Source organism: Xyrauchen texanus, chromosome 14, assembly GCF_025860055.1.
Source record: "Xyrauchen texanus isolate HMW12.3.18 chromosome 14, RBS_HiC_50CHRs, whole genome shotgun sequence".
In the NCBI taxonomy this organism is placed as follows: domain Eukaryota; kingdom Metazoa; phylum Chordata; class Actinopteri; order Cypriniformes; family Catostomidae; genus Xyrauchen; species Xyrauchen texanus.
Genome location: NC_068289.1, coordinates 20,747,395 through 20,774,331, shown reverse-complemented (window position 1 = coordinate 20,774,331; position 26,937 = coordinate 20,747,395). Strand labels below are relative to the sequence as shown.

Here is a 26,937-nt window from a genome sequence, read left to right as displayed (position 1 = left end):
AAGAAAATCATGTGGGTTTGGAACAACATGGGGGTGAGTAAATGATGATATAATTAAAATTTTTGGGTGAAGGTGGTTTGTTTCATTGTCCTTTCATGCAGACAGCAAGAATGGATCATTCAACAGCGTGAAGAAATTGAGAGACAGCGGAAGCTGTTAGCAAAGAGAAAACCACCATCTACCAGCAGCTCACAGACCCCCAGCACCAACTCTGAACCCAAACAACGCAAAACCAAAGCTGTGAACGGCTCGGAGAACGACCCTTTCCTCAAACCCAGCCTTCCTCAGCTGTGAGTGAAATGGGACTGTTGTTCCATGTACAGTCAGAAGGCATTAATACTTTCACAGATTAAACCCTTTGATTTGCTGTGAAATTACCAGATTTACTTTCAGGTAAATGTGTACCACATCTGCTATTCACACAAACCAATATACACTCACCTAAAGGATTATTAGGAACACCATACTAATACTGTGTTTGACCCCCTTTCGCCTTCAGAACTGCCTTAATTCTACGTGGCATTGATTCAACAAGGTGCTGAAAGCATTCTTTAGAAATGTTGGCCCATATTGATAGGATAGCATCTTGCAGTTGATGGAGATTTGTGGGATGCACATCCAGGGCACGAAGCTCCCGTTCCACCACATCCCAAAGATGCTCTATTGGGTTGAGATCTGGTGACTGTGGGGGCCATTTTAGTACAGTGAACTCATTGTCATGTTCAAGAAACCAATTTGGAATGATTCGAGCTTTGTGACATGGTGCATTATCCTGCTGGAAGTAGCCATCAGAGGATGGGTACATGGTGGCCATAAAGGGATGGACATGGTCAGAAACAATGCTCAGGTAGGCCGTGGCATTTAAACGATGCCCAATTGGCACTAAGGGGCCTAAAGTGTGCCAAGAAAACATCCCCCACACCATTACACCACCACCACCAGCCTGCACAGTGGTAACAAGGCATGATGGATCCATGTTCTCATTCTGTTTACGCCAATTTCTGACTCTACCATCTGAATGTCTCAACAGAAATCGAGACTCATCAGACCAGGCAACATTTTTCCAGTCTTCAACTGTCCAATTTTGGTGAGCTCTTGCAAATTGTAGCCTCTTTTTCCTATTTGTAGTGGAGATGAGTGGTACCCGGTGGGGTCTTCTGCTGTTGTAGCCCATCCGCCTTAAGGTTGTGCGTGTTGTGGCTTCACAAATGCTTTGCTGCATACCTCGGTTGTAACGAGTGGTTATTTCAGGCAAAGTTGCTCTTCTATCAGCTTGAATCAGTCGGCCCATTCTCCTCTGACCTCTAGCATCAACAAGGCATTTTCGCCCACAGGACTGCCGCATACTGGATGTTTTTCCCTTTTCACACCATTCTTTGTAAACCCTAGAAAAGGTTGTGTGTGAAAATCCCAGTAACTGAGCAGATTGTGAAATTCTCAGACTGGCCCGTCTGGCACCAACAACCATGCCACGCTCAAAATTGCTTAAATCACCTTTCTTTCCCATTCTGACATTCAGTTTGGAGTTCAGGAGATTGTCTTGACCAGGACCACACCCCTAAATGCATTGAAGCAACTGCCATGTGATTGGTTGATTAGATAATTGCATTAATGAGAAATTGAACAGGTGTTCCTAATAATCCTTTAGGTGAGTGTATAGATGTTTATATATAGATTTGATTTATTAAATAAAGGTCCATTTCATGCTTTCAAGTGCCCTTCAAAAACAATCTGGCACTGTTAAAACATCTACAATAATATAAAAAAAATACTTTTGGTACTTCCCACTATTACCCCTCCCAATCTCCAACCCCACCCTGACCCCAACAACATCCCAGTGGTCGCAAATTAAATACACACACACACACACACACGCGCACACAAATATAAAATAAAAAATAAACAAATATAATAATAATTATCACCCATCCATAAATGACATGTACCCGCCATTTCTCCACGAACCCATTGTACTTCCCCATTCTTCTAAACGACGACTCCTCAAAGGCCACCACCCTTCCCCTCTTCATCCTGCCAACCTCCAGCCCCTTAATATGGTCTGCCTGGAGATCATGACACTGGTTAAGACCCAGCTCTTTCTGTGTATATATTAAATGTCGAAATATTTCGCCCATAATACAGAGTCTAGTGCAAAATGATTCCCAAGTGCCTAATACATCGTAAATCAGACTATGAACCTTCAACCAAAACTCCTTGGTCACAGCACACCCCCAAAAGACATGGGTTATGTCTCCATCCTCTGAATGCTATTTCCAAAAATAGTACGGAGCAGGTGGCGCAGTTGTAGATAGCTAAAATATATTTTTTTGTATTTCATGAGTGCATCAGATGCCCTAATCCTTCCAATGTCCTGTAAAAAAATACTCCACAAAGCAAACTCCAACCAATAGGAGGCGTAAGCACAAAGAACGAGCAGATTCATCCACAAATGTTCCGAAGGAGTGTTATTCCACAAAACAAAGCTTACTTGGAGGCCACATGAGAAACACCAAATAACTCACTCACCCCAATGTCTCTATGAAAGACATTGCTTGTTTTGGGCATGTAAATACTTTGCAGCAATCCTTAGTGTATATTTTCAGTTTGGCCGGAAACATCAGTTCAAAAGCAATCTTCTGTTTAAGTGTTTCTTGCATTCCTTGATTCGATCTCGTTTCTTTCAAGAACATTTTGTGATTCTTCCAAGAAAGCCTTCCTTTACTCCTCGCTTCGCCTAACACAAGATCTTTATTGGATGATCACAGAAATTTTGCCAGAATTGATCGGAGCCTGTCTCCCTCAGCGGATCTGCAAGCCGGGACCCTGTGAGCTAGCTCGATTTCCACCTTATGGCCTGTTATGTTGAGCAGACTCTGGAAGAGCTCGTCTAGGAATTTCACCCTTATCTCTGCCGTCTTTATTCTCAGGAATTCCTACAATTCGGACATTATTTAGCTGATTACAATTCTCCAAATCCTCCTCTTTTCCCCCAGACACGTTCCAAGTCTGTCTTGGTCACTAGTGGATTAGCAGCTAATTTCCTCTCCAATGACTCCAGATAATCGATCCGTCTCTTGACGTCCGACAATCTCGTAACCAACTCAGAGATTTTCTCCTCAATCACCGTAATCGATTGCTGTATTACCGCAAGATCCTCCTGGTCAGCAACAACCTTCATCAGCATCACCGACATGCTTGCCAGTTGCTGCTGTATTTTTCCTGTTGCACCGTTCAAACGGAGTCACTGGTCTGCGGCTTGAGTGCATAAGTGTCTTTTAATATCTCTTGAGGCCAAGGATTTTGAATTCTTTGCCTTGTTGATTTCATAGAACAGTTATGTGGCTGGGTGAATTGAACCTCACTGGTTTATGGACATAAAAATAATTAAAAACTAGCAAAGTGCGCAGAGCTTGCCATTTACACGTCCGACCCCCACATGGTGCCGCGCGACTGCTATTATTAGAATTCTTTGCCTTGTTGATTTCATAGAACAGTTATGTGGCTGGGTGAATCGAACCTCACTGGTTTATGGACATAAAAATAATTAAAAACTAGCAAAGTGCGCAGAGCTTGCCATTTACACGTCCGACCCCCACATGGTGCCGCGCGACTGCTATTATTAGAATTAATCTTGTGTTTGTCATTGTTGCGAAATGTATGGCTTTCTTTTTGTTTTTAACTTTCTGTGACTCTCCTGCAGACTAACATTAGCAGAGTATCACGAGCAGGAGGAGATCTTCAAACTGAGACTTGGTCATCTCAAAAAGGTCAGTACTCCAGCTCAGTGGATCCTATTCAGATCCTGACACATTGTGCAAAACAACTTGTTTCTTCTTTACAGAACCGAGACATTAGATATAATGTTTATATATATATATATATATATATATATATATATATATATATATATGCATGCACTACCGGTCAAATGTTTTGACACACTGGACTGAAATGTTTCTCATGATCCTACAAATCTTTTGATCTGAAGGCGTATGCTTAAATGTTTGAAATTAGTTTTGTAGAGAAAAATATAATTGTGACACCATATTAATTTATTTCATTATAAAACTAAAATTTTATATAAAATTTTTTTTTTTAAATGTATGACCAAATAATAAAGAAAAGCAGTCAATAAGTGCCCAACATAGGTGGGAACTCCTTCAATACTGTTTAAAAAGAATCCCAGGGTGATACCTCAAGAAGTTGCTTAAAATGTAAAGAGTACATGTCTGCAAATTCAAGGCAAAGGGTGACTACTTTGAAGATGCTAAAATATAACACAGTTTTAATTTATTTTGGATTTTGTTTAGTCACAACATAATTCCCATAATTCCATTTATTTTATTTCGTTTTGATGAATTTCCTCTCATTCTAAAATGTGAAAAAAGAAAAATTCTAATAAAGAATGTGTTTCAAAACTTTTTACCGGTAGTGTATATGTACACTGATATAGACACTAGAAGACATTTCTTATATATTGTTAATTTAGGAGAATGGAATTAATAAGGGGCTGTCAAATGTATCATGTTAAAGGCCATTTTATACGTGTGCATTAAAACTACACCATAGCTGCTTTTTCTTGGAAATCAAAGCGTTAGCATGTTAACTACGGCTGTGTAAATATATACGTTTTACGATGCGTCACAATTTTCATTTGAACAATCTCTATATCGATTCCGAAGGTTTTTTTTTTTTCTCTGAGTGGCAACCCTCTATAATGCAAGTAAATCACTTGCATGTGCAGCCAAATCTATTTTCTGTGCAACTAAAAATATCTATGATTCGCCACTGGCTAGTAAATGTTCAGATTTCACCAGTGACTGAGTAGTGTAGTGGAGAACAAGTTATTAACACAGAGTTCCTTTCACTGCCTGTTGAGAGTAAAAGTTTGATTTAACTCATTCTGTGTGTGTCCAAATTTTTCTTTTCTGTTTTAAAAATAAATACAAATTCTTAAAGAGAGTACCGATTAAGCATGTATTGTACATATCAATATAAATACTTTTAAAAAGTAAACATTATGCAATTGAACAATAAAAAATTGAACTAAAATATATATGTAACATGATGTATGCAATTAAGACAAATTTGAAAGTTTCAAAAGCTAATATGTGACCAATTTGATGAAAAACTAATGATAATATATAATTTGTAAAATGTATATTTTCAAATTGTAAAATGTATATTTTCAAATTGTAGAAGGTTTGCCTAGAAGGTTAATTTATAATTAAGAGTATTAGCTGGGAGAGAATTTAATTGATATGTAAGCAAATTGGACATTGTAACAGAAATTTGAACCCATATGAATCGAATTGAATCGAGATTGGAATAAAATCGGGAAATCTGTATCAATACACAGTCCTAATGTTAACTAAAAAAATATATTATTAATTATTAATATTTAATTGTAATTTTTATTATATAACTTTAGATAATTAGATTGTAAAATGTATTTTAAAATACATTTTAAGCAGTACGTAATATCAGCAGTACTTTTTTTTTTTGGCAATATTCCTATGTTATTCACGTATTTGGGTGTGTTTGTAGGAGGAGGCAGAGATTCAGGCAGAACTGGAGAGGTTGGAGAGGGTGCGAAATCTTCACATCCGAGAATTGAAAAGAATAAACAATGAAGACAGTTCACAGTATGTACTGACAACTATGATGACATCACTTATCACCTGGATTTATTTATTTGTCCTCTTTTGTATAATTTAAACTGGCCATTGACTCTTCATATAGTTGTGACTCTATATCAGTGATTCTCAAACTTTTATTGATGAACACCCCTCTACTTCTTTCCCCCCCCAAATTGTGTGACATAATTTGAATGCAGAGACTTTGTTACCAAAAAGAACATAAACCTCCACAAAACTCAAGATTTGAATTATTTGCTTAAGTTGCTCGATGCTGCTTTGATGCATTGCATCATTTGAAAGTTTTGTTAATAAATTCAGCAGGCTTACGCAGAGACCAAGCCTTGAGTTTCTTGAATTCAAGCAGATGAAGGGCTATATTTGGGGCCTATAAAATGAAAATGCGAAGACAGAAACTAATATTAAAAGTGCTATTGTTATTACATTTCAGAATTAAGTGAAAAGACCAATAATATTGCATATTTTGTCACACAGAAATGCTCATTCAACATTACAGCATTGATTTTGAGTTGGATTTAGATGTAAACAACAGTTGATAAAGGGTTATCTATAATATCTACAAAAATTTAAAATGTAACACCTAATTTATGACTAAGTCACCTAATGTGACTGAGTTAGAACTCCTTTTATCCAGTTCTTATTGATTCAAAAGAGTCATCTCGTGGAATTTATGAAGGCAAATAAAATCAGTTATATTTTCGTATACATAAATCCTAAAAATAGGCAAAAATATTTTTGTGTATCTATTTCATCCTGGCATTTGTGTAATTATAGGCATTTTTGCCTATCCTAAACCCATTTAAAAACTATAAATTACAAAATATATAGTTGTAACAAAATTTATTATATTCCCTCACTCCCCTAATGTAGCCTGTGACAAATTTAATAGAGCCAAAGTAGTGATATGATAATATTTATTATCAATCTATTTCTGCCTAAAGTACAGTAGTTATTACTATAGTGCAGTGGTTCTCAACCCTATTCCTGGAGGCCCCCCAACACTGTACATTTTGTGCCCTTTTCTGACCCAATTCAGGTCTTGGAGTCTCCACTAACGAGCTGATGAGTTGAATCAGGTGTGTTTGATTAGGGAGATATTCAAAATGTGTAGTGTTGGGGGGCCTCCAGGAACAGGGTTGGGAACCACTGCTATAGTAAATTCAAGGGTGGTCATGTAGAATTCTGTGCCAAATTCAAACAGTTTTGTCGTCTCACGCCGTGCTTCTCACTGGTTCTCGCAGCGCTGCAATGATCAAAGGTGCGCGTTTAAGATCTCAAGACCGGTCTGCGAGTAAAAACGCACCTGCTTTGCGCTCGCACTGCTCTGTCCATTGAGACATATCCACCTACAGAGCCATACAGGTGCATTATCAGAGGTTATGACTTTGCCAGTTTATTTGAGGCAACAAAATCAGATACTTCAGATACATCGCTAGACTTCAAAATCAGATGAACTGTGGTACAAACGAATGCCAACCTGTATAATGGAGAACCAACTGATGTGCTTTTCGATTGTGAAAGTAGTAATCATACTCCACCAAGTTGTTGAATACTGAACAACTGTGGGTGGTCATATTTGAATGATCTCTGGCATGTGATATTATAATCATGACGATATTGGAATGAGACGTCTTTGCAGTTTTGTTTTTATGAATGTTCAGCTTTGTGTTTGCATGTTGTGAAAGTCTGTCTACATAGTACATCAAACGTTTAGTTGAAAAATTCCTATTTTCTGTGTCTTGAACCCTTGAACGTTTATAAATAAAATGTTCCTGTCGATTTTTCCAGATTCAAGGACCACCCCACTCTAAATGAGCGCTATCTGCTGTTACACCTGCTGGGGAGAGGGGGTTTTAGTGAGGTCTACAAGGTGTATTGAACCCTCATTCATAACAGAAAGTGAAATACAGTGTGCTGAATTTAAGTAAATAATTTATTTCTTTATTCTGTTCTTCAGGCATTTGATTTAATAGAGCAACGGTATGCTGCGGTGAAAATACATCAGCTCAACAAAAACTGGAGAGAGGAGAAGAAAGAAAATTATCACAAGTATGTTCCTCTTTGATTCTGTTTAAGGAAGATTCTGGGTTAAATTAGAGTTGCATTCCTGTAAGCTATGATAAACTTATTTTAAAGCCATTTCCATGGGTTTTTCATGTGGTACTGAAACAGGTTTGCATGGTATCGCAGTGTTCTGTATCTCATGTTCTGTTCTGTGAGTGTGTATTTCCATGTCAATTGGTATTCTGCACAGCACTTGAAATGTCTGGAAATCTAGTCCGTCTGTCTCTTATGTGTCTGGCCGCCTAGGTCTCACCTCGGTTGCCCATGGTAACCTCTGCCTCTGTCCTTTGCAGACATGCCTGTCGGGAATATCGAATACATAAACAGTTGGATCATCCCAGAATAGTTAAACTGTACGATTACTTCTCACTGGATACAGACACGTGAGTTCCAGCCACAAACATGTCACCTATGAAACATTAAAACATATTTTTTTGTGACAAGAATTTAAATGACTTTGCAATTTCTGTTTCCTGCAGGTTTTGTACAGTTTTGGAATACTGTGAAGGAAATGATTTGGATTTCTACTTGAAACAGCACAAGCTGATGTCTGAGAAAGAAGCTCGGTCAATCATTATGCAAATCGTTAATGCTTTGCGATACCTAAATGAGATCAAGCCACCCATAATACACTACGACCTCAAACCTGGTGAACACACACAAATACACACACTCACAGACACTGTCTTTCTCCTTTCAAAGCAAAGTAAACATATCTACAATATCACTTACAGTTAGAAGAATGGGTTTTATTAGCTACTTGGCTTTTTATTATTGTCATCAATAATTTCAGCTGTTTTTGGGACATTGGTGTATTTTTATCATATCGGTGTTTCTGTTGTTTTATAAAAATAATATGTCACTTGAAACCGTCTGTTACAGTGATTTTATTAGTGATTTATTTGTGCCTGTGTTATTGTTTATAGGGAATATTTTACTGGTAGATGGAACTGCATGTGGAGAGATTAAGATCACAGATTTCGGATTGTCTAAAATCATGGACGATGACAACTACGGAGTAGATGGAATGGACCTGACGTCACAAGGGGCAGGCACTTACTGGTAACTCACACTCAATGTCACATTTTCTCACACATTCGCAGTTGTTTTGTGTCTTACAAATATGTGGCAAATGTGTCTTATTGTTGCTGTCAGGTATTTACCCCCTGAGTGTTTTGTGGTGGGTAAAGAGCCACCAAAGATCTCCAATAAGGTGGACGTCTGGTCTGTCGGTGTCATATTTTTCCAGTGCCTCTATGGACGAAAGGTGAGGAGGAATTCTTGGAGTAAAATGGGAAAGTTCTCAGTACTATAGTGCTGGGCGATAGGACGATGTAATCGGATATCGATGATATCTTACAAATCTCCCGATGCCGATTTCGACACTTATTGGCAGACGATGATCGACAATATCGGTAAATGGCAAAACCATGGATCTGGGAAGTCGCCAGATATATTAAACAGTAGTCCAGGGTGTGAAATTTGCAACCGCCACCCGTCAAATCAAAGCTGAATCTAGCTCCTTATTCACAAGCTCCTCGTCCAAATGCAGGTATTTCATGAGCGGGTAAGTTTGCTCATCTACCCGCAACAGTGGTATGCGACCTGTAAGACGTCTCTGAGTAACACATAACAAGAAATTCTGTTAAACACACAGACACGCACTTGAAGAAACACACTTTATAAAATGTTTAAGAACAGGTATATTTTTGTTTGTTCAGAGGCGTGTAGCAGGAGCCTGTACTTGTGGAACACATACATGTAAAGAGTTTTAATTCATTCTTCTCCGTTTCAGTCATCTGAAAACTGTTTGCAAGAATAGTATTGTGTATGAAAATGCAGCAAATGATCTCAGACCATCTCAGGAGGTGCTCGAAGTTTAGTTCACTTTATTTCCATGGAGCAGTTGTGAATGCAACTCTGCAGGTTCGCTCAAATTTATATTTGTATTAAAGAAAGACTAAAGTGATTAAATCATAAAATAATACAAGACCATGTTCACCTTGAACCTAAAATTGAGTTCTATTTTCTTTTCTTTAGGCAGCAGTTACTGTATTAACGGAATGCAATACAAACACAAATTCAATAAGAACACGCATTTGGCAGCATTATTTTGGGAATACAAGAAAATGTATAAGGCTTACATCTAATATAAAAACTGGTGTTTTCTATTTGTTTAAGCACAGAGTAAGTGAAGTAACAAACTGTTTTAGCCGTTTTGAAAGTAGAAATTATGTGGGCTGTGTTGAACTTTCTATAGTTAAAGTTTTTATATATATATCAGATAATATATATATATATATATATATATATATATATATATATATATATATATATATATATATATATATATATTATTAGTATTATTATTATCTTTGCATTTATCATTTTCTTTTGTTGTACATTTTTAGGCTATTAGTGATTTCCCAAGTGTTGTCATAGATGAATAATTGCATGATGCCAAATGGATTTGGGGAGGTGTTTATATGAGATATTGTCTCGTTTCGAGACAAACGTTTCGTTTAAAATGCTCTTTAAATTTAGAAACAGCTTTAATTATTTATGTTTCAATAAAAATATTTTTAAAGCAAAATCAATAAAGCAAAATTATTCAACGACCCTCGGCAGGGGGGTTTACAATAATATCGGAAATTGCGATATTTTTTTATGCCGATTATCGATAAAAAAACATTACATATCACCCAGCCCTACAGTACCATTTACAATTCACAGAGGTCCAGTATACACCTGGTGTTCACATCTATCTGAGGTGATCTGAGCAAGTGGACAGCTGTGACAGATTGCCGTTTACACATGGTATTGACATGCATCTTCTATGACCAATAATTAAGGCTGGGCAAAATGGAAAAAAAATTAAATCTCCATTTTGATTAAACTTATGGACGATTCACGATTTTATTTTATTTCAACTTTAAATGTAATCCAACATGATTCAAATTGTATGTTCTTTATTAGAATGCAAGGCAACCTGGTTCTTTTCAATATAGGAAACAAAGGCATGCAAACATTTTTTACAAATGCACCACAGGGGGAAGTTGTCAACAGAGTGTAATAAACCCAGATGTTAAGAAATAATTGAATAAGAAAACTAATAATTCTTAGCCAGTGTAGGTATTCATTTTATTTAAACCAAGTCTATCTAGAAAGCAATATATAAATTATAAAGTTTATTTAGAAAGTACTCATTGTTTATCAAACAATTTGTCTATATTCATCAACCCCTGCAGTTAGAGACACGCCATCTAGCGGTTTATGCTGAGCAGCGCAGCAATATGAAATTATTTATTACCATTCAACTAGCAAAGTTTAGCAAAATGATCGCTTGCCAAATGTTGACTGTATTGTAGATGCATTACACTTGAAACATCTCAGAACAAATTAAGAATTAGCAATCTATCTGAATCGTCGTGGCAAAAGGAGCTGCGGATGTTTAATTCTCTCATATATTGCCTCTCCATGATTTGAAATTAAGCGCCCGTAACTGTCACACAACTAAAGTTTTTTTTAATGGATAAAAAGAAAAGAAAGGAGACCGTTCATCAACGTGCGCACGCCAAGGCCAGTTACGGTCTTAAGCTGGTGTATACCTGCATGATGGACGAAGCTGAGCTACAATCACACTGTGTACAATCATACTGGGAATATTACTGGTGCCTTATATATCAGTCTCCATGTTTTTAACCTGTCACGTTCATTTGGAGCCTGCCACACACGTGCAGATGATCAGATCGGGAGCGGCACGAAGATAAGCGCTATTAATTATTTTTCTCTTCCTTATTCAACCTTTGGTGGAAATACAACGTATCCAACGTATTGCGTTTGCAATATATTTTTTGCAGAATCTTGATTTCTCGATTAAAAAAAAAAGATAAGAAATTGTGTCAAAATGCAAATTTGAATTAATCTGAAAATCCGCCCAGTGCTACCACTAATGTTCAGATTTCAAGGGGAGGGTCTCTGTTTTCATGTCCAGATATATCACTCACTACATCAGTGTGTTACTATGCATTTATAAAGGACAAAAAAAGTTAAAAAATAAATCGATTTGCCTCTTTATTGCATCAAATTATGCACATTAAGCTAATGGTGTGTAATATCATTGTCTTATGTTTACTGTAACTCATTATGTAATTATGTATCTCGGGGGAAATGAAAATAGACCATAACAAAATTTTTAAAACTTAGTCCATCAGAGTGACAGATTCTAATTATTTTCAGAGTAACCTCTGTTGATGACTAATAATGTTTTCACTGGACATTGTGTCCAACAATTATTGAATTTGCCTGACATTGGGACCTTTTAACAGCCTAAAACCAAAGCATTCACTTTAATCGACCCCCCAAGTTAAGCTATTTAAATGCTTTGTAAACTGTCCTGTTTTAAGTTTTTGCACATTCTGTAACTCTGTATAGTTACAGTATTGTGTACAGATCATTCAGAAAGTATTAAGACACCTTCATTTTCTCACATTTTGTTATGTTGCAGCCTTATGCTACAATGCTTTAAATTATTCTATTTTCACATCAATCTACACTCCATACCCAATAATGACAAAGGAAAAAAACATATTTTTGATAACTATGCAAATTTATTGAAAAGAAAACCTGAAATATAACATTGACATAAGTATAAGTACTTAGTTGAAGCACATTTGGCAGCGATTACAGACTCAAGTCTTTTAGGGTATAATGCAACAAGCTTTGCACACCTGGATTTGGGGATTTTCTGCCATTCTTCTCTGCAGATCCTCTCAAGCTCTGTCAGGTTGGATGGGGATAGTCAATGGACAGCCATTTTCTGGTCTCTCCAGAGATGTTTGATTGGGTTCAAGTCCAAGCTCTTCTCAAGAGTTTCTTCTAGTTTTCTCAAGATATGATACTTTGAATTGAGGCCAAACAGTTCAATCTTCATTTCATCAGACCAGATAATCACAGTCAGAGTGCTTTTTATGTGTCTTGCACTGAGGAAAGTCCTCCGTCTGACCACTCTGCCATAAAGTCCAGAACGGTGGAGTGTTGCAATGATAGTTGTCCTTCAGCAAGTTTCTCCCATCTCCACACATGATCTCTGGGCTCAGCCATAGTGTCCATCGGGTTCTTGGTCACCTCTCTTACAAAGTTTGTTCCAACCTTCTTCCAATTAAGAATTATTGGGGCCACTGTGCTCTTGGGAACCTTCAATGCAGCCAAAATTTTTTTGTAGTCTTCCCCAGATCTGCGCCTTGACACAATCCTGTCTCTGAGCTCTGCAGGCAGTTCCTTTGACCTCATGGCTTGGTTTTTGCTCTGATATGCATTTTCAGCTGTGAGACCTTATATAGACCAATATATATTCCAAATCATGTCCAATCAATTGAATTCACCACAGGTGAACTCCAATCAATGTGTAGAAACATCTCAAAGATGACCCAGAGAAATGGGATGCACTTCAGCTAAATTTAAAGTGTCATAGCAAAGGGTCTGAATACTTAGGTGACATTTCAGTTTTCTCTTTTTAATATATTTGCAAAGTTTTAAAGAGTTATTAAAAGGAATAATTTGCAAAAATTTGGTTATTGCTTTGTCATTTTGGGGTATGGAGTGTAGATTGATGTGGAAAAAATGTAATAATTTAAAGCATTTTAGCATAAGGCAGCAACATAACAAAATGTGGAAAAAATCATGAGGGGGTCCGAATAATTTCTGAATGCACTGTATATTGTTTATTCTTTGCATTATGTGGAAACCTCCATTTATACTCAGTGCTGGGTAGATTACTTCTAAATTGTAATCTGGTACTGATTACAAATTACATGACTAAAATTGTAGTCAGTAACAATATCTTGGAATACATTTTAAAGTAATCTAATCTGATTGCTTTTGGTTTACTTCTGACCTAAATCTTATTTATTTGTTGTCACATGCATTTGAGTAGGATAAGTTTGTACCATTTTGACAATGTTGCTTAAATGCATAAAATAAAATGTAAGGATCACAATATACATTGAGATGATTTTCTTTTGTGTGTTTGTTTACTTGCTATTAAAAAAAGCACTTTAAATGTATTTACTCCAGCAATTTTGGCATTACAAGTGCTATCAACATCACAAAAGCAGACTCAAAAGTTGTTGCAAAAGCACATTTAGACCCCCCAACCCCACTGTCTTTGCCTGATTAATGTGTAATCATGTAGTCCATGAAAAAGTATCTGTAATCTCATTACGAGTATTTTAAAATGTGATTGAATCTAATTGTATGTACTTGATGTTTTTGTGATTACACAATACAGATTACCTGTAATCGGTTACTACCCAGCACTGTCTATATTTGACTGAAGTGTTTTGGCACTCAAGATTTTCTCTCATTTCACACTATTGTGAAGTGACAAAGTGATTAGATTTCATTTGGTGAAATTTTACTAGTGTAATTTTTGTTTCACTAGCCATTTGGCCATAACCAGTCCCAGCAGGACATCTTGCAGGAGAACACCATCCTAAAAGCCACAGAGGTTCAGTTCCCTTCTAAACCAGTTGCCAGCAATGAGGCCAAGGTCAGATTTTCTCAGATAAATAATCAGTATATAATACTGAGACTGTATGTGGGTAGTATATGCATTATATGCAATTTTTCTAATTTAATTAATTATGAGACATACTGTTTTTATAACCTGATCAAAAATGTGACAAAAAACAAGAAATGGTGATCAGTAACTGCACCCAACATATACACTTTCCTTAATTTACATTGATTTAGTTTTCTGTTGTTTGGACAGTTTGAATACAAACTGGGGCTGGGTAGCTCAGCGAGTAAAGACGAGTTTGAATCCATGATGTGCTGATTGACTCCAGTCAGGTCTCCTAAGCAACCAAATTGGCTCGGTTGCTAGGGAGGGTAGAGTCACATGGGATAACGTAGTGGTCTCCATAATGTGGTTCGCTCTCGGTGGGCGTGTGGTGAGTTGAGCGTGGATACTGCGGAGAATAGCGCGTGCCTCCACACATGCTACGTCTCCACGGTAATGCGCTTAACAAGCCACGTGATAAGATGCGTGGATTGACAGTCACAGAGGTGGAGGCAGCTGAGATCCATCCTCCGTCACCCGGAATGAGGCACTACGCCACCACGAGGACTTGGAGCACATTGGGAATTGGGCATTCCAAACGAAGAAAAAAAAAAGATCAAACATGAGCTGCTATCACTAACACTGTTGACTCTGTCCTGGAGTTGCCAACATTGATATTTGGTTGAGGTTCTCAATGTTAATACATTCATTCTTGAGAGAAAATGATGTCAGACAGGTGGAAACTGGCATAATCAGCTATTCTCATGAAACTAAACTTTTACCATGGTAATGATGATTTCTATATACACGTAAACATGACATCCATTTTGCACATGAAGATTACAAATTATTTGTTTATTATGTTTTATTTTCGATCTTCAAGGAATTTTCCCGCAACGTGTCCAGATTCAAAACTAGGACCATTTAATGTATTATAAACTAAGTTAATTATTTAAAACACAAATAATAGTAAGTAAAAATTATTTGACATTCCAAACATCTAGCTATTTTTTTTGTTGTGAAATGAAGACCTATTTTACCATGATGCATCAGCAATTGGAGAGGTTCAAATATAGTTTGAGGTACTAAAAATGTTGTAGTTTTATCTAGATGTTCTTTTTCTAATACTATGCATTCACATTACTGCAAATGATGCAAACATTTTCAAACTTGCATTTAATGATTTATTTTAATATAAATATTTATTAAATGATTTAATTTTGAAATATTTGACCCTTCGTCTAATGGGGTTTGATTTTATTTTGTATATATATTGGCAGAGAGTTGGCTCCATATAAGAAGCACTACAGTGCAAAAACTGATGAATTATGATGCCCAACAGTTTTTTCTTTTCTTTTTTTAAATCTATGTGCAGTTTAATTTGAGTTTTAATTTTAAGTAGGGCTGTCAATCGATTACAATTTTTATCAAATTAATTACATGATTTGCAGATTAATTAATCAAATAATTGTTGGCCTGCAGTCCACGGCAATCTTTTTTTAATTATAATTGAAATTGTCCATTTGGTAGACTCATTATAAGGGCTATTTTCTAATATCTTAAGATTACTAAAAGACTATTTAGTACAAAACCTGATCAATTATAATGCCCTTCAGTCTTTGCATTTGTAATGAACGAGTGGTTTAATTTGTGATGCACTGTTGTAATTTTGGCATGTAACTATTTTTTTTTACAGGCATTCATTCGCCGTTGTCTAGCCTATAGGAAAGAGGATCGGTTTGATGTGCACCAGCTGGGTAGTGACTCCTACTTACTTCCTCACATAAGACGGGCCAGTTCCTCAGGAAACCTGGTACCTAACTCCACCTCGTACTGACAGCTTTCACTGACCACTCTGACTGACAGCCAGCTGATCTCTGGGACCATTTCCAGGGAGCCATAAAGAAAAGAAGTTGGCTTCCTCAGGTTGAGGCCATTTTGTTTGGATCGTTGTGCTTTTGCTGCACTGAGACATTGGCTTTACTAAGAAAACAATATAGAAAAAGAATGAAAAAAATAAAATAAAGCATGACTATTAAGACGCCCTGAGAATGATATGATGAAATGCCCTGTGATGATTCAGAAAAGAACAGCTACTGTTAAGTACCTTGAAATGGAACTGTTGTCAGATGGTTTTTTCACATGTTGCTTCCGAGTTCAAAGAGGAGATCTGGCAAACCCTTATAAATTCACATGGTCTCTGCTGGGTTTTAATAAATTAACATTTTTATTTTTTAAAAAGCCTACATTCACAGTTACTGTAACTGGCCTGAAATGGTTTAATTCTTCACTTGGTAGTACTGTTATGTGGTTTCAGACAACTCTGTTAGATTCCATTGCTTTGTACAACTAGCTATGAGAATGTAATTCTAGCATAGTAGGCCCAGCCAGCATACTAATGTTAAATGCACAAAAATAACCAAATGTAAAAACAAAATTGCAATGTACATAATCCGATGCAGGACCAGATTTAAAGTATCCCTTCTGGAGAATTCATGTATATTTGTTGTACAGGACCTTCGTTTCAGATAAATACATCTCAACAGATTCATTCTGTACAGTGGTTTAACATGTTTGCCCTTTTTTCTTGTAAACTTGGTTTCCTGGTGAGTTTCTTGATGTTGCTCTTTTTAAAAACTGCTGTATAATATACTAGGTTTAAATTGTACAGTACTGTTAAAAGAATAATTGACAATAAATGCCAGGACGCTCAATAGTATATTTTATTTAGTGTAGTGATATGAATGTCGGTTCTGTGGCGCCACCCAGTGTCGTCTTAAAGTACAGCTCTATTTTTCTGTCGAGTGAAGTCAAAGTTTGATCAAATGCACCATGGAAAACTATATTGAGCTATATTGTGAGTGAGGTTATCCTTCCAATTATGATGGGTATCAATAATGTAGTGTTATTTTGATTTCTACATTTTTTTAAAGGTTTGAACATTTCAATTTATCCATACACAACACAGAATGTGAAGTCTTAACACATTAGTGCTGTTCACATGTGCAACCTGGTAAATTATAGGAAAATCATTGGGTTGCCTTTACTGGTAAATATACCAAATGTGCTGTACATGCATACCATCAATAAGGAAATTATAGGTAATGATACAACTTTGCATTAAGGAAAATTGCCAGAGCAAAATGTAACTATTTTAAAAGGGTCTTGTTTATTTTATAGTGGGGAGTTGAGAGGCATTTGAAGATTTTCATAATTCTGGGGCACTTCAGATAATGAGAGTCTATTAGAATTAAAATAGAGTAACAAATATTTTGTATACATCAAGTCGTGTTGTACACTGATAGCTACATTTATATTTGCTGCATATATTCCTGATGCATTCACAAAAGTCAACATTGCACAATGGGACAATCATGAAACTTTACCTCTAAACTATGTGAATAAATGAATCTGCATTTAATTTAAAACAATACAAATATTGATTGACAGCCATAATTGAGACCCTTTAATGAATTAATTTTAATTACAACTAGGATTGTCAATTTATATATATATATATATATATATATATTATCAAATCAATTACATGACATGCAGATTAATTAGTTGCATACATCAATACTGTAAATTCTCCCTGCCCAATAGGGGGTGATAAGCACAAACCGAATCATCAAATACAATAGTATGATAGTGTGAAAATGGCGATGTATAGTAAAAAGGACATAAATATTGATCTGTTTCTCACCCATACCTATCATATCACTTCTGAAGACATGGATTTAACCACTGGAGTCATATAGATTACTTTTATGCAGCCTGTTTGTGCTTTTTGGAGCTTCAGGGTTCTGGCCACCCTTTACTTGGATTGTATGGACTTACAGCGCTGAAATATTCTTCCAAAAATCTTCATTTGTGTTCAGCAGATGAAAAAGTCACACACATCTGGGATGGCATAAGTGTGAGTAAATGATTAAATTATGAATTTTTGGGTGAACTATCCCTTTAAAGAAAACCTATTTGGTATTCTTCATTGAACACAAACTTTGTTACAGTAAGGTGAAAGCATTTATTTTTCAGCTTATACACTTTGTAACAGACAGAATGCTTGAATTGAACATTTAAGAGTCTTTGTCCAAAATCATCTTTTTCACATATTACAAAAATGTGTCATAACCACAGGATACAGAATCGTGATGACATGAGCAGAGGTGACATATCTTTTAGAAACCAATATTAACCCCAGATGGTAAAAATCAATACACCTTCAATTAGTGAAATTTTGGCCATGGTCACAGCTAAATTTTGTAACAATTATGTCTTTTGGCACAGTATTTGTGATGCCTAAAAGCAACTAATAGTTCAAATAATAAAAATCTTCAGAATGTATTTGCCAATATCAGATCTATAAACAACTTTGAGTTTCACTCTCTGTATTTTAGAATTAGCAAAAATGGTTTTAACCAATGAGCTATTCTACTTAGTAGAAAATGTGTACAAAAGTTAGATGTATTTTTCTCAAAACTATGCTAATAATTGCGTATAAAATATTTCATTTGTACATTTATAATCCATGTCCCCCTTTTGTTTCCATAAAAATATAGTGCTCGTATCACTGTACAAAGTTCCAGAAAAATTACCCCTGCACCACCATAGGCAAAAATGTATTCATTATCAAATATTTTAAAAGCACTAATCATGCCACAATATTAGTGGCAAAGTTATAGGCATCTATATCTATATATATATTCCCTTAAAAATAGCAAGTTTGTTTTATAGCCCCTACAGTGGTATCATAAAATACAATTAAAACAAATAAAAGGTATGGTCTGTTATGGATTGGGCTGCAAAGTCTCCCAAAACAATTTTTTTTTTACACCCTAAAATGAGCAGTCCATAAACACTCCAGATAAACAGTTTGTCCATATTTGTGCTGCACAGGCTTAAGTCAAAATTATTGTAAGAAAAAATAGTTCAGGTATGTACAAATGTTCAAATAGTGGTCAGGACTCATGTACTCTAAATAAGTTCATGAGAACATGAGTGAGCTGTTAGTGTGAGATCACTGACTACTCTTCACTGACTGAACTGAGAGTTCATTATTCATTCAGTTGATAGTAGTAACCTAGTAGCATGTTGGAGGAAGTGGTAACAGCCTGAAAGACTACGAAACTTAAGAAGTGAACTATCCTTTTAGGTGAAAAAAATTAAGAAACAAGAAAATATGACGTGCACTGAATATTCAGCACATCGAGTCAGTGTTAGCAGGCAGTCTTCCACTGCGCCTGGCCTCTTTCTCTCGCTTTTCCTGCTGTTTCTCCATCTTCTCCTGTGCTTTCTTCATTTCCTTCAGCTTCTTCTTGATGGTGGCTCGGTCTTTCTGACTAGACACACCAAGAGCCTGCAGGAGAGGGTTTCAAATGAGACGTCTGTTACTATACACTTAAATTTAAGCTGATTGTGCCACTTTTGAAACGAGGGTCCTCCAGCTGACCTCCATCCCCTAAGAATGATTTGTCTGCCAATCATATCACTGGCTAGGACCCAATTTTTTTTAATGTATTTATCCCCTATATTAATGACTGTCCCATCACCTAAAAGTCTGGGGCAAAATGAGTTCCCAATACGCCATACATGAAACTCTGAACCCTCAACCAAAATTCTTGGATCTTAATACACCACCAAAAAACATGGGTTGTGTCTCCAGCTTCTGATTGGCAGGTGGGTGTGTCTTTAAGACCAAGCCAATACAATCTAGAGGGGATCCAATAGACTCTCCCTCCTCCAATTCCAAGTTTAATCTTTCTCCCATAATCTCTTGAGAGAAGTTCTGTCCCCCAACCTCTGAATTAACAGGGAGTAATACACTGATGCCTCATGATCTTTTCCAAAAGCAGTAATCACCTTAAAGAAAACGTTTCAAATGTTTTAATGATAAATATAATTATAAATTCTGAGACTCTCAGTCTAAGAAACTGCTGAAAAAACAACCTTGAGCCAAAAATGTATGTTGTTAGTAATTATTCTGTGAAATCTCATTAATAACATGAGTTTCATTCTGTGCCATCAAGTCTGTATCATGCACTTGGCACCATCTCCTGGTGGCCATATGTAATTACAGTGATTGATCACATGACTCTCTCCCCAAATATGGAAGATTTTCACAACTGGTTGGAGAAGTCTGAACCATTTCCGATTGATTTAGCATTCCAAGACACTACAGAATTTCTGACGTCATCTGATCCAGGAAAGCTAATTGATTGTAGCCAGATTGGAAGATGTCAGTTAGGCAGATGCTGTGTGTACTGTGCTTCATGTGGGTTAGCTATTGAACTATGCATCTGATTACCTTGTGTGTGGGATCGCTTTAAAGATAATCACCTCCTCTAAATAATGGAATGTGATATTTATGTTCCGTTAATTTTCCGTTAAATTATAAGCCAAAAGGTTGGCAAATGAGCAAAACTTGTAACATGAACCATGTACATCAAAGACAAAGATATGAGAGTAAAATAATTAGGCTGGATGTATTTTACACATTGAGGGCTTTGCAACAACATATGACACATGGCTATTTGATGAGATTGATGTTTTTACTGATTACAATAAGTACAGTGCAAAATTTGAAAATAATTATCAAAATGAAACACTTCTGATTTGTCTGCACTTGTTCAGTTTTTTATCATAATGCCACCATGCATTGTAAAGTAGAGCTTATAAGCTCTATAACGATACCTATTTTGTGTTGGTCAAAACTGTAGTTATTAGAGGTCGACCGATAGTGGATTTTGCCGAAATGATAACTAAGGTGGTGGGGAAAGGTTGATAACTGATTAATTGGCTGATCGTTTTTAAAAATCCATTTATAGAATGTAAAACAAAAAAAAAGGGATTAAAATACTTTCTTGTATCGATTGGAATGATCTTTTGATCCTATGATCTTGCTTTTGGAGCCAGATTCCAAACCCCTCCAGATATACAGATATACAATAAAGTACAAAAAATGGCTACTACATATGCAGAAGGGGCACACCGTCCCGTGCCACTCTCTAATATGCCGCCTTTACCAGCGTCCGAGACTGACTAAAATTACGCATAATGACCTTAAAAGGTTTTTGAATAAGTACACTCACTAAATGGAGATGAAATGTGTGAACTGGATCAAAGAAAAACCAATCGGAGCATACAGGTAATGCGACACCATTTTGGCCCAGTTTAACCCATTTTTTTATGTCATTGTGCTAAAGTCTGCAGTGAAGGCAGTCTCTGAATTTGGGGCAGGACTATCTGTTTATATGACCAATGGTAGATGGAGGGAGTAAGTGGGGAAATATGTTTGAAAACAAACTTAATTTTTGCAATTCTGTTTGGCAGCGCTAGTGGCACAATAATGCCACACTTAAGCTTTCAGTAACATTGTGAATATCACCATGATCTTAATGCACTTTTTATTTTTATAAATGAGATCTATGAGAGTAGCTCGTTCAAAGTGGCTCAACATGAATTATTTAGTGATAAAAACAATGCAAGTTGAACATATGAACATACGCCACCATGAATGAGCTTCTCTCATAGCGCTCAAGATTTTAACTGAAACGTGACTTCAATTTTAGGCATGCCTTAAGAAGAATTGGAGAACAAAGCCTCACCTTAAGTCTGTCACTGTCCAGGTTGAGGAGTTGTTCTCCATCGACGGCCTGTGTGCTAAACTCAGGTGTGTACTGATCCATGTTCATACCCATCAGCCAGTGACACACCTGCTGCGATGTCCAATCAGAGACCGGACGATTCTGCCACTGATAGTCCTTCCCTCCAGAGCATGACTCATCATCCAGCATCTAACACAAACATATATTTTTCTTATTTTATAGATTCCGCCTTTTTTATTTCAATGCAATACAGAAAATGGTACCTATAAAATGAAAGTCATATGGGTTTGGAACAATATGAGGTGAGTTAATGGTGACACTAAAATATATATATTTTTTAAACTTTTATGACTTGAGAAACTCCATCAGAAATGATCACCACAGGTGGTGCACACACATGCAGTCCAAGCCTCCATTCTAAAATAAAAATAACTACAAAACAGGAACTACAGGAGCAAAGGGGTGGTGCAGACTCCCCACGCCACCGATGAGACAATACTTCACCTTCTAGATGACATTTACAGCACAGGAAAACAATGCAAACAAACCTCCGATCTGCACTCACCTCGCAGGAGGAGAAGGTTAACGTATGAGAACGGCCTGACAGGTTGGGCTCCACCACTAGCCCAGAAAAATCTGAACCAGGACTGCTGGGGTTCGAATCATCTAGCACCGATAAACTCTGAAACGGGCACAGAAAGTAGGATTTGTTATCCAAACTCAAAGATTGGTGACGTATCTGCTACTTTTGACAGTTGCCAATAGAATGTGGTCATGTACATTCAGAGCTTCAATCATCTGAGAATGTCACATTCAAGAAATGTTAACTAAAACAAAATCAAACTGCTAAAGCATACTGCGCCTGTTAATTGTAAATAAAAACGGATCCATCTATATGGAGGTATATAATAGTTGAAACGAAATAAATAAAAACAGTACCATTCAATTTTGTCAAATTTGATGGAATTTATAATTCTCATGATCTTAAAAACATCTGGTTCTAAAGGCTTATAATTAAACGTTTCAAATTAGTTTTATAATCAAATATAATTTGTACTTGGATTTTATTTTCTAGACAAAGATTGTCTACTTTGAAGCTAAAATATAAATGATAATTTTCTTTGGTCACTGCATATTTCCCATACTTACATATTTGTAATTTCAAAGTTTTGATGACATTTCTACTTAACAAATTCTACACAAATAGGGTGCATCCAAATTTTTGACCAGTAGAGTATACAATTAATTAAATAAAAAATCTAACTGTTAATAATAAAAATACAATAAAATGTGAAAATATATCAGGTGCTGTATTTATGTAAAATGAAAAACTTGAAAATATAGTGGAAAGAACAAAGGGTTTTTCATAATGCAAGTTTTTTATTTTATTTACTTTTTTCTTGTACTTACGTACATTTCACACTTTAAGCTCACATATCATTGTATTTTTATTTATTGACTGCAACATTCGATAAATTTATTTCTTCAATATATGGGTGTTTCTTCAACTTTGGGCACTTTTAGCACTGTGGATTTCTAGAAAGTCTTGAAGCATTTTTAATACAAGTTTTTTTTATTTGTCTACTCAGAAAGTCCAACAATGTATGTACATGCATCACAGGAAATTGATGTCATTTTATTCTAAAAGTCATGAAAATTCCCACCACAGCATAATTTCCTGGAAATTAAATTTACGATTTTTAAAGAAAAATTTTTTCTCACAAAGACTAATTTCATAGCCAACATTTTGTCTCCTAAATACACAAAAATAATATTTTTACACTTTTTGCATAATTTGGCAAAATTACAGCTTGATTGGAAATGACGGCCAGTGAAAATAATCTGCTCACAAGTGATATTTACCTTGAATTTTCTGTGTTTTCTTCAAGCTTCAGTTGTCTCATATTCTCAAGCATGCTCTTCAATCACTACGTTTACATGGACGCCAGAAAGTGGCTTATTTAGAGAAAGTAGCGTTCCCGTTTAAATGCACTGTATATGTAGCATACTCTTTACTCCCGTATACACAGCAGCTTTCTCCACAGCAAGGTACTATACCCGCGACGCTTGGGTAAATGACAAACCTGGTATCCGAGGAAGACTTTATTTTCATTCCCTGATGCTTCGCTTTATTTCCACATATTCCAGAGTTGTTGCTGTGTTTGTTTTCTTAACTTTCTAATCGCTGCAATAGTGGAGTTTCCCTCTTATGTAAAACTCGGGGATTCCCCCAATGTATGAGCGCATATACTGTATGCGAACGTGAGGGACTTTTGGTATTTTACATTGGTGTGTATAAATGTGTATAGTTTATAGTGTATGTGCTTTACCCACTGTACTCCCAGAAATGTTGAATTTCCACTGTGTTGACGTTGTTGGGCTCCATCCTATGATGCTTTTTATTTGGTCTGTTCACAAGCATGCACCCTATTCAAAAACCTATTACAACGCTGCTTATGTGTGTACAGGACCACATCAAGATGCATTCTCAAAGAGAAACCTAGGTGTGTTAAACCGCTTTCTTTTAATCCCTTAAGTGCCATAAGGAAACCGCGTTCTTCTTTACCGGTACATGACATTTCAGAATGACGCATACTGCAAAAACTCTGGAATAAACAGTCTTAAGTGCATGTAAACGTGGTCACTGACACTTCTGTCGACTTGGTTAACAAGTACACTAACATTTGAAAAAACTTTATTAGTTGCTAAATTGTTTGGTGAGTTGGAAAAGACCCCACAACCATGAGACAAGGAATGAGGAAAGATTTATTAAAATAATTCACACACAATAAATATTGAAATGGTCTGTTTATTGCACTCTTTGTTTAGACCATAAATCATAGTTTTAAACATGTCATTTGATCATGGATTTTCATAATTTAATATTGAAAGTCTGAGTCTGGGACAAGGCTAAAATAGTGAAATATGGCAAAATAAATGATCAATGCCAAGCAAAATTTTTTTTTGTTTGTTTATGTGATGTTCATATAGCAGGAAAAAAAAATATGTTTTAATAAAAATCATCCCCAGGGACATGAAAGTGCCCGAAGTTAAAGAAACACCCATATATTAAATTTGGTCCATTATATACCTCCATACCTCCAAGCGTCACAAAAATAAAGATCTCAAATTTATCCCAGTGTATTAAAGATACAAACAAACTTTTCAGCCATTTACTAGTGTGAAATAATCTTGATCTTCAGAAGTCTTTCAATGTCACCAGGTCCAGCATCATCAACAGTTGTATACAGTCAGTCATACAGAACAACTAGAAATGCCTAAAGCTAGTGTTAGACCAATATATCAGCCAGATCAATTAATCTACCAATATTTGGGATTTTTAGATTATCTGCGTCAGCCAATAACCATACCGCTCGTTGAACAGAAGTGTTACCTCTTCCTTGTACTAGTTCCAAAAATCTACTGAAAAGTCACGTTTGATGTTGGTTTAGCAAAAACTTATTTAAAATTATTTTAAAGATTTAAGTTTCTTCTCGTCTGGCCTTACAGTCAGTACACAGAGACAGAAATTCAGACAAACAGTACACTACTAAGTGGTTGTTTGGGTGTTCTGGCTGGTTGCTAGGTGCTTCTAGGCTGTTTTAGCAGATTACTAGGTTGTTTTGGTTGGTTGCTAGTCATTGCAATGGCGCTCTAGCTAGTTATTAGAGTGTAAAGTGTAGAAGCTTAATGCTGCGCTTACATCGTGTCAGAATTACTGTAATTATGAGATGGCAAGTCAGAGAATCCACTCTGAGCTGTTCAAGTTCACAGATCTAGGAAGTTATTAGTTGCTATGGTAACACTCAAAATGGCTTTGTTGTTGATAACAGCAAAATATTTTTCCCAATGTCAATTTATTAATTCGCCTCTATATGTTCTTGCAAAACAGTTGAGACCTAAGAAAGACCGGCAAGTAACAATAGCTAAATAAAATGGCATATCAAACAGAAATACTCCAATCAGCCATTATTGTTGGTGCCAGATGGGCTGGTTTCAGTATTTCTGTAACTGCTGATCTGGGATTTTCACAAACAACAGTCTCTAGAATTTACTCAGAATTGTGCTAAAAACAAAAAACATCCAGTGAGCAGCAGTTTTGCAGATGGAAATGCCTTGTTGATGAGAGAGGTCAACAGAGAATGGCCAGACTGGTTGAACACACCATTAGGCTTCGCGCATGTGTGACATTTTTGACAGCTGGAGTTTGAAATCACAAACATTCCATGAAAGAGTTTGTTTGAACATTCCGTCAATGCAAGTTTATGGCATTTTGGGGATATTCGTTTGCCCGATCAGTTAGAAAAGATATAGCAACTCGAATCAGAACAGTCTGAAGGTCTTTGCCAAGTCTGGTGGATGTAGCTTGAAAGCTCTAGGGAAAACCATAAATCAATTCTGCAGAATAATAGTAACATAATACACATGTTGTTTTCAAATGTTTTTAGATATTTAAAAACAATTTTTTGCCATTGTGTATGCCTGTATTTGCCATCATTACACTATCTTTTATCGTGTTAATCTCTGCATTTAATTTATCATTGGGCACAATGCTCAGTAGATATCAGCATCAGCCATTGGAAAACCCATACAGTCAATCACTACAACCTACAGATACTCTACAGCAACAACAACAATATAACAGCACAGAATAACACCAATCCAGATACATCCCATAATCTTGGTTTGATAATAAAAGACCATTGTATTTTGAGGCGGAATATATAATCAATCATTTGAAGAACAGGAGTGATTGTATAGTCAAATCAAATCTATTACAGACACAATTTTACTGATTAAATCACAAGTACTATCATGCATCTATCACATAGCATTGAGAACAAACATACTACATCTAGTGCTAGATGTATTAGTGGTGTTGCTCAACTATAATTCTGCTATTAAGGCTAAAGTCAGACATCTACGAGAGTCTACAACAGAAAATATACTGTACCAAATCGAAGGATCGACTGAACAGAGATAACCATGAGAGGTTTGTCTGTTAGGGGAGAGGGGTAAAATGACATCACCTTTCAAAACTCTTACA

At 36.1% G+C, this 26,937-nt stretch overlaps 2 protein-coding genes across 3 annotated transcripts in view; one reads left to right on the top strand and one right to left on the bottom strand.

Moving 5' to 3' along the window:
* LOC127654764 (serine/threonine-protein kinase tousled-like 1-B) overlaps window positions 1-16,985 on the top strand; it is a 72,379-nt gene extending 55,394 nt beyond the window's left edge. For both annotated transcript variants that reach the window (XM_052142116.1, XM_052142114.1), the window contains 11 exons: window positions 102-290; window positions 3,701-3,767; window positions 5,548-5,645; window positions 7,446-7,527; window positions 7,615-7,706; window positions 8,015-8,104; window positions 8,201-8,370; window positions 8,648-8,783; window positions 8,877-8,988; window positions 14,164-14,271; window positions 15,980-16,985. In XM_052142116.1, coding sequence (XP_051998076.1) covers window positions 102-290; window positions 3,701-3,767; window positions 5,548-5,645; window positions 7,446-7,527; window positions 7,615-7,706; window positions 8,015-8,104; window positions 8,201-8,370; window positions 8,648-8,783; window positions 8,877-8,988; window positions 14,164-14,271; window positions 15,980-16,120 — 1,285 coding nt within the window. In that variant the 3' untranslated portion in view covers window positions 16,121-16,985. The remainder of the gene's footprint in view (window positions 1-101; window positions 291-3,700; window positions 3,768-5,547; window positions 5,646-7,445; window positions 7,528-7,614; window positions 7,707-8,014; window positions 8,105-8,200; window positions 8,371-8,647; window positions 8,784-8,876; window positions 8,989-14,163; window positions 14,272-15,979) is intronic.
* Window positions 16,986-18,043: 1,058 nt separating this feature from the next.
* LOC127654763 (neurabin-1-like) overlaps window positions 18,044-26,937 on the bottom strand; it is a 92,965-nt gene continuing 84,071 nt past the window's right edge. The window contains exons 17-19 of the mRNA XM_052142113.1: window positions 22,456-22,572; window positions 21,891-22,079; window positions 18,044-19,642 (exon numbers count right to left, since the gene is read on the bottom strand). Coding sequence (XP_051998073.1) covers window positions 19,484-19,642; window positions 21,891-22,079; window positions 22,456-22,572 — 465 coding nt within the window. The 3' untranslated portion in view covers window positions 18,044-19,483. The remainder of the gene's footprint in view (window positions 19,643-21,890; window positions 22,080-22,455; window positions 22,573-26,937) is intronic.